The sequence below is a fragment of the Antechinus flavipes genome, chromosome 5 (assembly GCF_016432865.1).
Source record: "Antechinus flavipes isolate AdamAnt ecotype Samford, QLD, Australia chromosome 5, AdamAnt_v2, whole genome shotgun sequence".
NCBI classification, from domain to species: Eukaryota; Metazoa; Chordata; class Mammalia; order Dasyuromorphia; family Dasyuridae; genus Antechinus; species Antechinus flavipes.
The window spans coordinates 79,894,159-79,911,291 of NC_067402.1; the positions used below are offsets into that span (position 1 = coordinate 79,894,159).

Here is a 17,133-nt window from a genome sequence, read left to right on the forward strand (position 1 = left end):
AATGTTTCTTTGTTAAACTCACTTGTATTCACCTGTTTTTTTTTTTTAAAGATCTGTTGTTTAAAGGTTAAAATCTCTGTAAAACCTAAAAATGTTTTAAAATTTGCTGAAAATGCAACAAATCCTCAATTAAAATTCATTTAAAATAACCCTTAAAATACCCTCCACTGATGTTAATCTTACTTACTGACAAAATCTGGAGGAGCATGAACAGAAGATTTAAACTACTGTGCAAAATTTCTTCACGAAAAGTGTTTAAAGGCTGGTGCAAAATGGGAAGCAAATTCTAAACAATTTTGGCTTCTTGGAAACAAAAACCGCTTTGTCTGAGAATAGCAATCATCGGGGTGATTCTCTCTCTCTCTCTCTCTCTCTTTCTGTCTCTCTCTCTCTCTCTCTCTAGAGGAGAAGGAATACAGCTTTCATCTTTTTCGGCGACAGGTGCGTTTATGTTCAGCATGCCAGTGTTCCTGCTGACACTTGATCGAGCAATAGGACGTATTCCAACAGCAATGGTACATGGCTTCCTCTTCACAGTTGTAGCACTAGAGAGAACAAGCCGGGATGCATGATTATTGCAGCTGGGACATGGAGCCTGAGAAACGAAATTTCTTCCTTACTAATTTTTACGTTGAATATGCCCATTTTCTGCATTTAATGAGACAAAGTATAGTCAAATCAACAAGTCAGTTTGAGCTTCAGGCAAAGGCAGCTGCTATATGGGGCAGTGGAAAGAACTAACCTAGCAGACACTGAACCTGAATTTGGTATCTACTCAACCTCTCAATATCTCTTAGTACTTTGTATTAGACAAATCACTTCCTTCCCATGACCTTGTCTTCCTTATCTATAAAATGAAGGCAATGGAAATGATATTCCCAAGATGTTTTTTAGCTTCTAGAGTCATGAGCCAATGATCCTATGATCAATGCTTTCAAAATTATCTACTCAAGGAAGAGATTAACAAACTTAAATCTCATGCCTCTTTCTTTAAGCTATGAAGCAAAAGTAACACTAGTGAAAGTAACAGATCATTAAACATTTTGAAACTTTTAAAAACTTTCTTACAAGTTAAACTAGTACCATCACTAATACTTGAATACTTGCTGTATCTGAACCAATTTCACATAATCTGGAAGTTGAAAGGGTCTTAAGAAATCACCTTGTCCAATTTGCTTTTGAAACATGAATCCTTTCCACAATACCCTATGTCCACTTGAATCATTGGTGATAGGGAATTCATATTTTAAGAAGCAGCCCATTTCCTTCTAGGGACAGCTCTAATGATTAGATTCCTTGTTATTCTAAGTCAAACCCTGCTTTACTAATTCAAATCTGGGCACTACTTCATGGACTTACCTGCAAAATTTTGAAATAAAGATCTTTTTGTCAATGATCGCCATTTATCCTTGTAGTAAGCTGATAATTTTGCTTATCCATCCCCTATTACATCTTTGCATTTTCCTGAATACCAAAGGCCAACAACCGATAATGACAGAGCAAAAAATGTTAATTTTCTTTTTTGAATGAACAATGTTAAAAAAAAAAAAGGATCCTCAGGAAAACCATAATTGATTATTTTGTGCTCTATATTTCTAATAGGAATAATTATATGACCTCTAATTCTTATGCTAACATGTGAACAGTTACACTCTGATCTTATTTCTGGTTACTCTTATTTTCCCAAATACCAGCATAATTTTTCTTTAACATCACTTCAATTCTTTTATTTCCTTATTGTAGAGCACATTTGCCATCTTAACCTTCTTTTGTCTAGTATTTAAGATGTACCATCAATATAAAAGCCCGAGGTGACCTCATGTCATATGTATTAACAGCTCTTTCATTAGCCTCTTTTTTGTTTTACTTATATTTTTCTGTAGTTGAAACTATCCTCTTTTTTGGTACCAAACCACATCTCTTACATCATTCCAAATATGGCTCATAAATGGAAAAAGTAAAATTTAATTTAAAAAATTACCCCTTTCAAGGAGTTTTCCCTCGTGAACTTAAGTTCTCTCTAAACAATCCTTTTCTGGTGAGATGCAGATAAAACATATTTCGCTTAACTCTTTATCCATCTCCACCCAAAGACAAGGACCAGATTTTTTATAGTTCTCCTTTTCCAAAATACTTTATTAGGCACAAAGTAATTGCTAATAAAAATGTTAGCTTTATAATTGCTATTTATATTTTATAATTTTTAAAATGAAACAACTCCATCAAAGACTGACTCCATTAGTATCTTCAAGTCAACACCTATAAAGTGATATCTTCGGACTTGATAAAACGTCATGTCTCCCAAACTATCCAATTTGTCATCATTTTATGTAAAGCAGCAGTTTATTTACATGACTGGACATGGTTTATTAGATAATGATAATTTTTATCCAAAATGCAAATAAGAGAAAATTACTCTAGTTCTAAATTTAGAGAACTGAGTACCATATTCCACATATTTTTAATAATATCCTGGCAAAGGAAAGGTCATTCTACTGAAAAGATGTGCTCGTGTAGTGGGATTTAGGTCAAAATTCCAGTTTTGTTACTTTCTCTAACCCATGTGAAATTTTAGTTAGCTAGTATTTATCTTTAAATCTTGGTTTTCTCTTCTGTAAAACTGAGGTTTGATCAAGGGATTTTTTGGGGAAATATCATTCTTTGGTGTCCAAATTTATCTTGGAGAACTTGTATATCCAGTTACCCACCCAGGACTGGAAAATAGTTTAAAATTTTTTAATTAATAAAAAAAACCAAAAACAACTCGAATAATAAGATGAATGTGACACAAAAATATACTCATAAAAAGAAAATGAAGAACAAAGGGGCATATGGCAAAACTGCCAAAAGAAAGTTTTCAAGATCATGATCAGATAACATCTCTTGTGATGATGATAGGATAATAAGTGAAAGTTCAAATGGCATTTAAATTTCAGGAATTGAACTTTGCATTTTTTGGAAGACAAGGTCCCTTTACATTTTATTTACTTAGTAAAACAGGATCTTGTAAGAAAATATTGATTACACTTATTGGGTACTCAAAATCTAAAATGCAGTATTCCCCCAATTATAAGAATAAAGAAAGATAACTGTTTATATAAAGAACCTACAAAAATTAAATGTTAGTAATCTCTTTTGTTTTCCCTCAAACTCATCTACAAGGAAGGAACTTGTAACAATTTCTGAATAAATATTTTCTGGAGATCCATATTTCTGGATTTCATAAACTTTTGGAAGTCATTAGAAACACTAACTGAAAAGCAACATAATAAGGTTTTAGGTTGATTACATATGGCATGTTAGCCAGGTCTCAAAACAGGTCCAGTTCAGAGAATTGAGGTTGAATTAGATAGGAAGGAAGCCTATTACTTAAGATATTACTTAAGATAGATACTTGGAGAATTCCTGTTGTTTTTCTTCATTAAGTATCTCCTTCAAGCCTTGGTTATAATCTCTTCATGTAGCTTTAAATTGTGTGGTACACCTAACTGAAATGCCAAAATCTGACCTTCTGGTATATTTCTTTGCTTTTTATTTATATGAAAGAGAAAAGAAGAATAGTAGTAAGAAATGCTAAGCCACACATGTAGAAATAAACCCAGTAGTGAATGAAAGCTGCCCAAGCATAGAAAAAAGTTTAATTAAGTAAAAGCTTTGAAAAGTGAGGTTTATTTAAAAAACAAATACTTTCACTGAGGTAAAAATAACATCCTAATGTAAACTAAGTGTTTCTAAATGACAATAAATCCATTCAATCAAAAATTATTATTTTTATTATTGACTTATTGATTTTATTATTGACTTTAAAAGTATCATACTAACTAACTTAATCACTTTTGAACTAATTTTTTAAATCTGAAAAGGTTAGACTTTTTTTACTCCTTGGAGACCAGTTTCTATTTGCCTATTTAAGTTGCCTGGCCCATTAGAAAATAGACTATTACAAGCCATAATATAAACACTTAGTATATACTGTTTTAATGAAGCAATTTATACTCCTCTAATTTATTATGGACCTGTTTATATACTTTTGTCCAAGTCAAAAGTTTGATGATAAGCACATCTTCCATTTGAGTGTTTATTACTTAACAGTACTTAGTAACCACATGTACCATTTAAATAGATTAAATAATATGAATCCATCCAAATCTTATCTTTCCATATATACCAAAGTCTCACTATAAGTGTGACATGTTATAGCATAGAAGGCAGGTCAACTTAATTCTCCCAAGAGAACTGAACTTTTAAATATTAAAACATCTATAAAGAAGCCAGTCACATAGCATAGATTCCAAGCATATCATTAGAGTGGGTTTCAGTATACTTCTTAAATTACTGGTCCTGCTGATTATATTTGGCTATTTATAAGCCCAATATTTTGCTTTTTATCTTGATTTTGGTTAGTTTTCTCTTTCAATAAAATTTTCTTTTGAAATTTTTCATTAACCTTTCACTTATAAAATCTAAGTGATCATACTCTGCTGTCCCAGTTCCAACACTCTTATAGTAACTACTGTTGGAGTTTCTTGGGCTCTTTTCTCCCAAATATCCTTCTGTATCTCAGAGAGAATCCTTCAGAAAATGTCTCACCTATTTTATCTTTCATCTAAAAAAGTGTCTCACTGGACTTCATTTGGAGTATTTATCTTATTTCAACAATTATGTCCAAGTATCTGATATACACCTACTCAAGTTCTCTCCTTTAATATTTGTCTAGCATCTTTCCTGGATATCTTACTACCAGACAGTGAAGAACACCAGTCTTCTTTCTTTCTTTTCAAGCCTTCCTTTTCCCTGATTCTTCAGTTACTGTAGGGGCTCTCCTTCTTCTGATTAGCCTGTTGAATGTCATCAGCATTTAAGATTACTGGGTCCATTCTCTCTTACCCCCAATCCCTGCAAGAAGTCAGAACTGTTATGACAGCACAGCTTCCAAGCATCCTGCCTGCCTCCTAGTCCCCATCTTGCTCTCTTTGCTCAGCCCCCACCCCATCAGTTTTTTCACTAACCTGTCTTCACAGCTGTGTCTTGGTAGGCTTCCTTTATCTGCTTGTCAAATCTTTCCTTTAAACTAATTTTCAATATTCACTTTTCATAGAGATTTTATGAAATGTTTTAAAAGATTCCCCTTAGATTATAGAAGCTGAAAGTGAGTAAGATGAATTAAAGAAAGTGGCAACGAAACTTCATGAAATGAAGTAAACTTAAACAAGGCAATAAAAATTTGGAAGTTGCAGGCAAACTGTGTTTTCTTACACAATAAAAAGTTAATGAGAGTCTACTGTATATCCAACACAATAAGGGATACAGAAGAAGCATATAATATCATTATTGTCATCAAAGAGTCTAGCATTTAGCTAAGGAGACAAACTAATCAACATGAAACAAGGAGACACTAACAAACACAAATACTAAGTGGTGGAGTGAGGCTGTAAGAAGTACAATTTTAAAATAATTAAACTTATTTTTTAAACAAATGATTGACAAAGGAAATTTGTGGAAAAAATCAGCACTGCAATTCCCAAATGCCACATGGCAAAATCATTGTTAGCCAACACATGAGCCAATATTAAATATGAAAGATAGATGAGAATAAAAAGATGAAAAATATTATAATTAACATTTACCCATTGCTTCTTCTTGGTCTGGGAAATCAGTTGCTTGTGCTGTGTTGCTAGCTTCTTAATCTCTTCTACAAATTCTTCTTTACATTTTTCCTTTACCTGTTTACATTTCCTGTCCATCTCACTCTGCATATTGGCCACAGCTTTATTTACAGCTTGTCTTTTTTCTTCCTCCATTTCAGTACGCAGCTAATTAGAAAAATCAAATCCCAAACATATTAGTTAAGATCCACACAACTTGGCAAACAGATTCCTGTTTGTTACTTAAATAATGTCATCTTCTTTATTTCATAAATATATAAGAAGAAATTAGGAATATAAAGATATTAGTTAAGTACTAAATAAGTGATATGCATAGGTATAAATCTGTGGCCCAAATGGTGGATATATATAAGTAGTTCAACCACCACAGGAAATGGTATATATCTACTAAGCAACATTTTCTGAAAGCAAACTTCCCCAATCAGACATCAAAGACAGGATTACCTTCTCCAGTGCTTCTCGTACAACCCTTTCAGTTTCTCGTTTGTGGTCAGATTTCATTCGATCTTTGAAATCATTAAAGATTTTGGTGTATTTGTCATGGCACATGTTTTGACACACTCCATCATTAGTGGTCTGTGTGCTCCGATGCAGCATTCTTGGAGAAGAGGCACTTAACTTCTTGGTCTGAGTTGAAACTGAAACCTTTTCTATTGGCTGAGGCATTGTGGGAATTTCCTGGCTTGAACTTACAGCTTCAGTTTCAGGTTCTGGTTCCTGGAGGGCAAAAAAATTACTAGACATTATCTACAGCCACATTAAGACAACACAGACTCAAGAACAAAGAATGAACCATGTTAACTTGTAAGTTTAGTAATAGATATAAATAGCCATTTAACAAAAACCTGTTATAATTAATACAATTAAAGAGCTAGTTATCTAAAGGGGAACTTGATTGCTGGGTTTCTCAGAGATAAACGTAAAAATTAACTTCATAGGTCATATATTTTTAAGCTAAATACTAGTAAAGTTTAATATTTAAATATAAAACTATTCTACATAGTAATAGCTGCTTTCTATTTTTAAAAATCACTTGTTTTAATCAAATTTATTAGTTAATTTACAAAAATTCCTAAACACTTCTCATTGAATATGTATCTAGACCATATGCTCAACTCTAGAACTTGAATTAAATAATACATGAATTTCACCATGAAAAGATTATCATTCTGAAAAAAAAAAGACTTTTAAAATGTCAGCTTGATTCATATTGTTTTCAGTATTTATTTCAGAATAGTAAAATAGAGTTTCCAAGAAAAATGGAATGCCAAAAGACTTTCTTTTACAGGAGTTAGTGATTACAGATTCAAGTGGAAACTTTTACTTGTGATACCACCTTTTCTTTGTTTCTAGCAAAGGTACAAAATGTAAAAAGGGATGAAACAACATTTACACTTGATTGATGTAACTAATTCAATGACAATCGCCTTACACAAATATTCACAGGATGAACCATCTTGTACATGCCTTTAAAAAGATTTTCTGGATCAACTGCCATTTGGACTCTAGGAGGTCAGGGTAACTTACTTCTTTTTTGGGTTCCACACTTTGATTACGTCGTCCTTTCTTCGCTCTTGGTTCCTGAGTGATCTTCAGCTGTGAACATATAAAAATAATAGCCCATTATTTCACCACTGTGAAGTACTTCATCTTGGCTGTAAATACTGACTTAGAGATGAAAGAGGTAAACTGCTTGCTTTTGCCTTAGTACTCTTAGGGCACTTGACACAGCTGAGTAAATTACCTGTCTTGGAACAGCATGTGTTTACATCTGAAAGATCAGAAAAAAATAACACATATCCCTAAAGGGAATAATCTATTTCCTCCTCCCTGGAAGGATCATACTTTAAGCCTTTTGGTTTGGGGGAAAGGGAGTGAGGTGAAGGCAGAGAGGTGGACAATGTGTGCTACTGTTTGTCTTTACAAAACACTTTGCTAAGAAATTGGTTAAGAATTGGAAAAATATAATCCAGGTTTTGTTCCTGATGAGGCAGAAAATATTGCACTCAAATATTTTCACATTTAACAATGACTTACAGTTTATGATAAGAATAGGACTTACCTGTTCATTACTTGTAGAAGAGATGCTGGATTCTGCTTCTTCTTCACCTCGGTCCTCATTCTTAGACTTCCAAAATCTTCCTTCACGCAAGAAGCGTTGATGTAGTTCCAGCTCATCACATGCTTTTTTCCAGCCCATACTACGTTTCACATGCAATCGATGGATGTTAACGGTAATATCTTGTATATTTTCAGAAGGAATCCAGGCCCTATAAAGTAATTTGAAGGTACAATTAGAAATCCCCAACGGGTAAGGATAGGTGTATGGGGGTGGGGTGGGGGTGAGGGCAAGGATAGAGGATTTTGAGAGATTAAAAAAAATTTGCATTATTGCCCCTTTAGACATAATCATCCATATATGTGAAAACTTGATAAGTCTTGCCCAAATTTGAAAAACTAGTAAGAGAAGTTCAAAATTAATGGGACCATGCTATTATAATTTCAGCTAAATATAATCGACTCGTCCAAGGAGGGGGAAAAAAGAGATTCTACTTTTCAAAGTTCTCAAAGCCTAAAATTTGTTTGTACAATTCACTTCTAATGTTTTTAATATTCTATTGAATATGGACGATTTAAATCTAGAAGTAATCTAACATATTCACTTATATTAATTAGTTTTTGAAATGTCTTGACTCATTCATTTTTAAATAAATAATTTTATTTTTGATTTATGGAATAAAACAAACATTCCTATAACATAGTATAATGAAAAGATAATTGTACATAAAACTGCAAATCTATTAGATACAGCTTGCTATTTCTTTTAAATACAGAATATATTATAATGTAGATTATATATATGTATATACAAAATTCTATACACAATTCTATTTATCTCTTTTTCTGATTTAGATATCAACTTTATATATCCATTGTATTTAATTTGGATATTTATAATAGTCAAAAAATCTTATTCATTCAAAGTTGTTCTTAAAACAATATTACTATTACTGTATACAATTTTAAAATGTCTTGATTCATTAATTGGTTCTCTTGGTTCTGCTCATTTTGCTCTTCATATTTCATGCAAGTCTATCCATGTTTTTCTAACATCACCAAGATTATCATTTCTTATAGCACTATAGTATTCCATCACATATACCATTATATCATTAATTTGCAGCAAAACAGATTTCCCCCAACAAGGAATTTCTTCTGTAAAATCAAAATCAAACAATATTCCTTGAAAGATATTGTAATAGAAAGAACATTGGTTTTATAAACTTTTGATTATTATTAATTTGAGGCATGCAAAAGAGTGCACACACACATACACACACACACACACACACACAAACATATATATTTATCAATGATATTTGGTGAAACAGTAAGAAAGTGAGACAGGGAACCCATGTCCTCTAACAATATCCATGAAATCTAAGAGAAATTCTCAACATATTCAATGGGAATCTTGGCATAGATATTCACAAGAGATGTGAGCAAAACATCATTGGAAGAAGTTCCCATATCAATAATATTCACTGAATGAAGTATTGACATAATTTCCATGAGAAGAATATAGAAAAATGTTTTTAATACCAATTTTTTCCATTTTAACTAAAAATCTTTTATCTTTCTTTTCTGGTACTAGCAGTCTAAAGTCACCAGTAGCCATAAATGAACATTATCATAATTATTTGCCGGTGTAATGGATGCAGGAAGGGGTAGAGAAGGGAAAATGCTAGAGTTACAAGAAAGTCTCCAAGTGCCCTTATGGAACTGGAAGCACACCTGGATGCCAACCCATCAGTAAACTGGCCACATGATTTTTCTTGAAGAAACAAAGAACTTTGCTAACTTCCATGTCAAAGTTAACCCTGAAGTTCATATCTGTAGGTTGAATTATGATTAGACTCCTTACACACCACAGGAAAGATGCCACACAGATGAGCCTGGCATACGCCTTAGTCACTATACATGATATTAATGATGGGGGTCCAGGAATGGCATCTATCTCCCCGGTGAACAGAACTTCCAAACTTGGTAAGGTTAATAATGGCTCAATTGTAATACTTGAAGGAAAGCTTTAAGGAATCCACAGCAGCTCCATGAGTGGGATCCTTGGTTGTGAGAGTGAAGAAGCCTCTTAAAAATCTGTGAGTAAAAGACAGAGACTTCTGCTTCTCAGGCAATCAAGTGTAGCATTTGCATAGTTTAGCTGGGTATCCTCCTTCAGCAGTGTTCTCAGACAGCAAAATTCAATCAGCTCCATCTAAAAATACACTGGTTACACCACTACACTTGACTTGTGTGTGTCTTTTAGCCCTTTGGCATCTGAAGAGCACAAATAACAGGTGTGAAGTCCGGACTAGCTCCCTGGAGACCTCAAGAACAGCTGGAGTCAGGATAAGTAAAAGTCCTTGCTGTTTAGGGGGAGAAGTAAAGGAGACAGACAAACTGCCACACATTTGCCACCAATCTCCCTTCTCCTCATCCTGCCACAAAGTGAAGTTCTCTCTCCTCTTTCACCCCACTCCTTAATCCTTACCTACAATTCTCTTAATCCCAAACATTGAGCCAGCATTAACAGTGAGAAGAACAATTCCAAACATATGTTAATAGAATCATTGGCTTATTTAGAACAGTTCTATTGTCTGATTCAAGTGCACCTATTCAGAGTTTCAGTTCTTTACAAACAGGTAACCTGATTTGATTATACATTTCATTCTTCATCTTCAAGAACTTTTCTGTGGGGATGTCACTACCTATTATCCCCCACTTCCTGGTCCCTTTCCCATCTCTCCACCTCCGAAGCTACTTTAAAGCCATCAGTAGTTTCTAGGAGCACATCAGATCTTCAGGCACCTTCATGATTCTCAGTCCTGCAGATGAACTTGATATTCCTTTATCCTTTCTGGCTTCATCGATATCAACTACCTTTGGTATTTCAAGAGGAAAATATCCACATGTCTATATCTTGTTCTATTAAAAACTGTAGATCTTTAATACTCTTTTCAGACATAGCAGGAGAGTCTGTAGTGACTCATCACTTGTTGCCTAAAGGATCTCCATCCTCCACCTCTGTCACAAGGACATCATTATTTTCTTCCTTCACAGAGAAATGAATTCATCATCCACAAAGATCTTGTTGTCAACTTCTATCCCTCTTCAAATACTTATGTAGTCTGCCCACAGAATATTGTCAACACATTTCCCGATAAAGACCTAATCCAGGGTGATCTGAAATGTTGCCCATCATCAACTATTCTTCAACAGAGTCAGCACCTCTTCTAGGAGTAAAATTTCAAACTTTGATCCTTTGGTATCCAGCACTACAGCCATAAACCAGTAGAGACTGGGATTAAAAACAAAGCTGCCTGTGATTTTTCACAATTTGTAATATCTTTGCATGGTACTCATGAGTTCCAAGGGCATTTATCACATTTATTCTAGGTTTACTCATCTCATCTCATTTAACATTTTCACAAATAGGGAGGGGCCAAATATGCAGCATTTCTTCTATTACTGGGCTTACAATTTTTCTCTCCTTCCCAACTTTTGCCTTCATTTTAGGAGATTTCTACATACATACTGAGTTTTAGGAATTCCCTTTTCCCTTAAAAATGAAAACAACTTAAAAAGATCTGTTCCCGTGCTGACTTGAAGGCAGTATGGTACTCCAAGAGCAAAAGTCTTTTAAAAAAAATATCATCCATATTTTATTATACTTTTATTAATTTTATTAAATAAGTCCTAATTACATTCTAATTTAGTTTGAGCCACATATTTGATATTTCTGTATTATGTACTATACTGCCTCTCATGTAAGCCATGCTAATTCATCCTTTTAGGATTTTACTCATGTTTTGCCTCTAGAGTATCTCCCTCCTATCCCCACAATATCTGTCTATTCAGATTCCTCACACATCAAGCTTTCAAGGAAGGATTCATGTCCTACCTGCTCCTTGAAGTTTTGAGCAAGAATCTTAAAGTCAAAAAATCTGCATTGAAACCCAGCTTTACTACTTAATATTTTATCTGGAAAAGTCACTTAAGTGATACTTCAATTTCTGGATCTGCAAAATAACTGTATAATACCTCAAGATTTTTATGAAGAAAAGAACTTGTAAGCCTTAAAAGATTGAATAAATTTGAATTTTTTTGCAACTAAAAACTCTTAGTTAGTCTAAGACTACTCTTATTCTCTTAAATTCTTAGTTTCCATTCAGCAAATGTTTACTGCTAATATGAATAGTTGAATCATAAAAATTTGCACTGCATATTTTCATTAGGTAAATCATGCAAATGTTAATAGATGAGCCTACCCGATTAATGTATTAATTAGGATCTTGTTTTCTTAAGTACCTACTATGTGCAAGACACTGAGCAGATATATCTAAACCTTAGATGGACTGAAAATGACAATAAGTCTGAGAGATTTTTGAACTTAAAATATTTTTTACTCATTCTTTCAAATCAGATTATTAAATATATCTATCCAAGTAGAAAACAGAAAAAAATAAACTACTATATCAAATTACAGACTCTTCTTTAAAAAAAAAAACAAAGGTCCTTATTGGACTGAATTGTTTCAATAAAGCCTATCACTTTTATATGAAATTCTAAAAACATAAAATTGTAGTTTCCATAGGTGTTAACAACTGTGATATTAAAATATGTATACTATTCATATTAAGTAGACCATTTTAATGAAATAGGCACTTGTGATAGCATGACATTTAAAAGATCTGCTATGTTCTCCATTCTTTTGTTCAACATTAGTAACGAGAATTTATGGAGTTTTAATTTGCTACCATTATGATCTTAAAGGATTTTAGGATTGATTTTTGAAGACTTAAGAAACTAAGTTGTGACTTTAAAAAACTTTAAATGATGCAGTGGGTAAGAGTACTGGACATGGAGTCAAGGAGATCTGAGTTTGCATTCTGCCTCACACTCCTCCTAGTTAGGTGACTTTAGGCAGGTCATTTCCTTTCTTCTCAGCCACAGTGTTTTCATCTGCAAAATGAGATAATAATAGTACCTACCTCTTGGGGCTGTTAAGAAGATAATATGTACAGCACTTTGCAAATATTAAAGTGCTAAATAAATGCTAACATTTATTTTTATTTCATTTTATAATTTTAAAAAAATATTGACATTTAAGTGGATAAAATGATTTCTGTTAAGTGAACTGAATAATCTCATGTAAATCCTTTCTTTTTTCTTTAAAAGGTTAGTATGACTCATGACTCTGTGAATAATGCCAGCTAACCACTATTTACATGTTCTTTAAAGCTTAGTTCAAACAGAAGCTCTACTCTGAAGGCATTCTTAAATCAGTTGGAAATAAATTCTCTTTCACATGAACTACTATAGGATTTTTACTTCTCCTACAACACTTACCTTATTCAACTTTGTATTATAGTTATTTATCTGAGTACACCTTATATACCAACCCTCCCCAGAATATATGGATCAAACCCTTTGGGTGTTATATTTCTGGAGTTTTAGGAATGCTGTGAAAACATGCAAACCTCTAAAACAGTGAATACTTCTTTCTTTGTTCAGCCCATTTGCCATTAATCTCATCCTTTCCATATTCTCTAGAATATCATTCCCCATATTCATCCTCTTTTGTTACTTTCTAATTTCCTCACTTACTGGTTCATTACTGGTTATCTACAAACATATCCAATTCTCCACCATCCTTACAAAACCCTCACTCAGCTTTATCTTCTCAAGTTAGTATCTTATGTCTTTCTACTTACAAACAGAAAAATTCTTTAGAAAGCCATACCTCCACTTCCATTCCTCAAACTTACTTCTTAAAATCTTGCTGTTTGCATTCCAATCTCTGTTCAAATGAAACTATTCCTCCTAGGCTCAAATGACAAATCTATCTGCCTTTTCTATAATTTGTGAAATTATGAGTGCTGACCACTCTTTTCTCCTGAATAATCTCTCCTTTCAAGGCTTTCATGACACTTTTCTCTCCTGATTCTTCCTGTCCATTTGACCACTCCTTTGCTGGATCATCATCAAAAGTCTGCTCTAAGTATACTCTAAGTTTATCCTAAGCCCTCTTTTTTCTCTCTACATTTCACTCTGTGGGTGAGTTTATTAGGTCCCTAGTTCTGGGAAGAGTACCACTATCCTTCCAGTATTTCAGGTTTACAACTTCAGAGTCATGTCTGAATCCTCATTTCCCCTCATCTTATATATCCAATCAGCTGCCTGAGAATTTTCATTTCGATTCCCACATTTTTGCATCTGTTTTCTTCCTTTTCCCTAACTCATATCATTATCATTACCCCAGCCTAGCCATCCATCACCTCTTTTGGATTACTACAATGACTTCCTAATTAGTCTCCCAAGCTCAAGTTTCTCCTCATTCCAATCAATCCTTCATAGAATTGTCAGAGTGATATTCCTAAAGTACATATTCAAATATGTCCATCCTGAGCTCAGTATTATTCTCTAGAATACAAATTCTTTTTGATTTGTTAAGACCTCTATGATATGTCTTTCCCCCTCAATTTTTAAATATTTTTATTTAAAATTTTGAGTTCTATATAACCACATATAGGTTATATATATGCAGTTATGTAAACGATTCCATCTTAGTCATTTTGGACAAGAAGATTTGAATAAAAGAAAAAAAAGAAAGTGAAAAATAGTATACTTCAGTCTATATTTAGTCAACAATAGTTCTTCTTCTGAAGGTGGAGAGTATGCTTCATCATTAGTTCTTCGAGATCATCTTGGATCATTGCATTGCTGGAAAATAGCTGTCATTCACAGTTCTTCATTGAACAATATTGCTTTTATTGTATACAATGTTCTCCTGGTTCTGTTTAGTTCACTATGCATTAGTTCATGTAAGAGTTTCCAAGTTCTTCTGAAGTCATTCTGCTTATCATTGTTTACAGTACAATAATATTCCTTTATAATCATGTATCACAGCTTGTTTAGGCAATCACCAATTGAGGGGCATCCCTTCAATGTTCAATTCTTAGCCATCACAAAAAAAAAGATGCTATAAATATCTTTATACAAATAGTCTATTACTGCTTTAATGGATATCTATGGGATATAGACCTAGTAGTGATATTGCTGGATCAAAGGATTTGCACAGTTTTATAGCTCTTTGGATAAAGTTCCAAATTGTTTTTCAAAATGATTAGATCAGTTCACAATTCTACTAACAACCCATTAATGTCCCAGTTTCCTCACATCACTTCCTATATCTAACATTTCTTTCTTTCTTTTTTTCTTTCTTTGGTCATATTTGTCACATCTGCTAGGTATAAGATGGTACCTCAGAATTGTTTTGATTTGCACTTCTTTGATCAATTTAGAGGATTTTTCCATATGAATACAGATAGCTTTGATTTCTTTGTCTAAAGTCTCTTCATATCTCTTGACCATTTATCAAATGTCTTGTATCCTTATAAATCTGACTCAGTTCTCTAAATATTTGAGAAAGGAGGCCTTTATCAGAGATAGTTGTTGAAAAATTTGTTCCCCCAGTTTACTGCTTTACAGTTTGGTTATATTGGGGTGTGTGTGTGTGTATGTGTGTGTGTGTGTGTGTGTGTGTGTGTGTGTGTGTGTGCGCAAAATCTTTTAATTTTATATGATTAAAATTACCCAGTTTACATTTTATAATGCTTTTTATTTCTTTTTTTGCCTAAATTCTTCTCTGATCCATAGATAAACTATTCTATATTCTCTAAATTTGCTTGTGGCATCACTTTTAAGTGCAAATGTACTCATTTTGACCTTGACATATGATGTGAGATGGTCTATAACTAGTTTCTGCCATACTATTTTCTGGCAGTTTTTGTCAAATAATAAGTTTTCTTTCCAGAATTTTGGATCTTTGTGTTTATCACATACTAGATTACCAGCACTATTTATTATAATGTTAATTTGCACTTAATCTACTAACCCACCACTTCATTGCTTAGCCAGTACCAGATAGTTTTGATAATTATCATTTTATAATCCATTTTGACATCTGGGAGGGCTAGACAACCTTCTTTTGCATTTTTCCCCCATTGATTCCCTTGATAACCTTGAACTTTTGTTCTTCCAGATGAATTTTGTTATTTTTTTCTAGCTCTGTAAAACAATTTTAAAAATATTTTGATTGGTATGGTACCAAATAAACAGATTCATTTAGACAGAATTGTCATTTTTATTATGTTGGCTGGCCTACTCATGAGCAATTAATATTCTTCCAATTGTTTAGATATGACTTTATTTGTATAAAAAATGAGTAGAGCCAGGAGAATATTGTACACAGGGGCAACAAAATTATGTAATGATCAACTCTGATGAACTTGACTTTTTTCAACTCTACTCTTTTCACTTAGCATCAGTCTTTTGCTGATAATTCTTGGGTTTGTCTTGGTAGACAGACTCCCAAGCTTTTTAATATATGTAATTTATTACATTAAATGTAACATATTACATTAAGTATAATATATTACATGTAAATGTAATATAATTTTTTTTCTATCTTGCTGCCGGACTTTGTAATATGTAGAAATATTGATAATTTATATGGATTTATTTTTTATTTAGCAACTTTGTTAAAGTTAATAATTTCAACTAGTTTTTTAATTGATTTTCTGGGATTTTCTAAGCATACCATCATATCATCTGCAAAGAATGCTAATTTTGTTTCTTTATGCTTATTCTAATTCCTTTAATTGCTTTTTCTTTTATTGCTAAAACTAACATTTCTAGTACAATATTAAATAAGAGGTGATAATGAGCATCTTTGCTTGTGTCTTTCTCTATTGGGAAGCTCTCTAGATTATTTTTAACTTATTTCTAGCTTTTTATGAATATTTAATACTCAACAGGTGATATCAGACTGAAGCTTTAGGGAGAAACCAGGGCTAGATATGTTTATTTTCAAATCATCTATATGGAGATAATAGTTAAAAACCCATGAGAGCCTTACTTGTGCCATTTGATAGAATATAAGCTCCTGGAGGTCAGGGATTATTTCATTTTTGCTTTTGTATCCCTCATATAGTGATTAACACATAGCAGGTATTTAACAAATGCTGATATATTTCCCACAAATACACAGTATTTGTTTTATGAATGCTCATTTTCTAAAAAAATTATTAATGGCATTATTACTAAGAAACTTAAAAATTTAAATGTTGAGTAAAATTTGAGTGTTAATGTGGTTAGTAGATATGCTACAAATGTATGTCATAAACTATTCTACCCATATTGTGAAAATAATATTATTGAAAATAATTTTATGGCAATAAAAACAAAAAACTATTTCTGCCATTGATAAAAATCTAAATCCATACTCTAACAAAATGTAATTTAGAAGGTGAGCCCTTCTAGCAAACAAAAAGTTTTCTAAACTAAAAACTCAGCCCTATTGTCATTATAGACATACAATTCCATGCACATTAAAAAGAGTTAC

The 17,133-nt window shown here is 32.8% G+C and overlaps 1 protein-coding gene across 7 annotated transcripts in view; it reads right to left on the reverse strand.

Annotated features, from left to right (window-relative positions):
* Positions 1–363: 363 nt before the first annotated feature.
* The window catches only part of ZMYND11 (zinc finger MYND-type containing 11), a 132,981-nt gene continuing 116,211 nt past the window's right edge, over positions 364–17,133 (reverse strand). For 6 of the 7 annotated variants that reach the window (XM_051961393.1, XM_051961394.1, XM_051961395.1 and 3 more), the window contains 5 exons: positions 7,729–7,936; positions 7,194–7,262; positions 6,111–6,383; positions 5,628–5,813; positions 364–545 (listed from right to left, as the gene is read on the reverse strand). In XM_051961393.1, coding sequence (XP_051817353.1) covers positions 423–545; positions 5,628–5,813; positions 6,111–6,383; positions 7,194–7,262; positions 7,729–7,936 — 859 coding nt within the window. In that variant the 3' untranslated portion in view covers positions 364–422. Of the gene's footprint in view, positions 4,839–5,627; positions 5,814–6,110; positions 6,384–7,193; positions 7,263–7,728; positions 7,937–17,133 lie in introns of all 7 variants that reach the window. The other variant, XM_051961396.1, reaches the window with a different exon arrangement.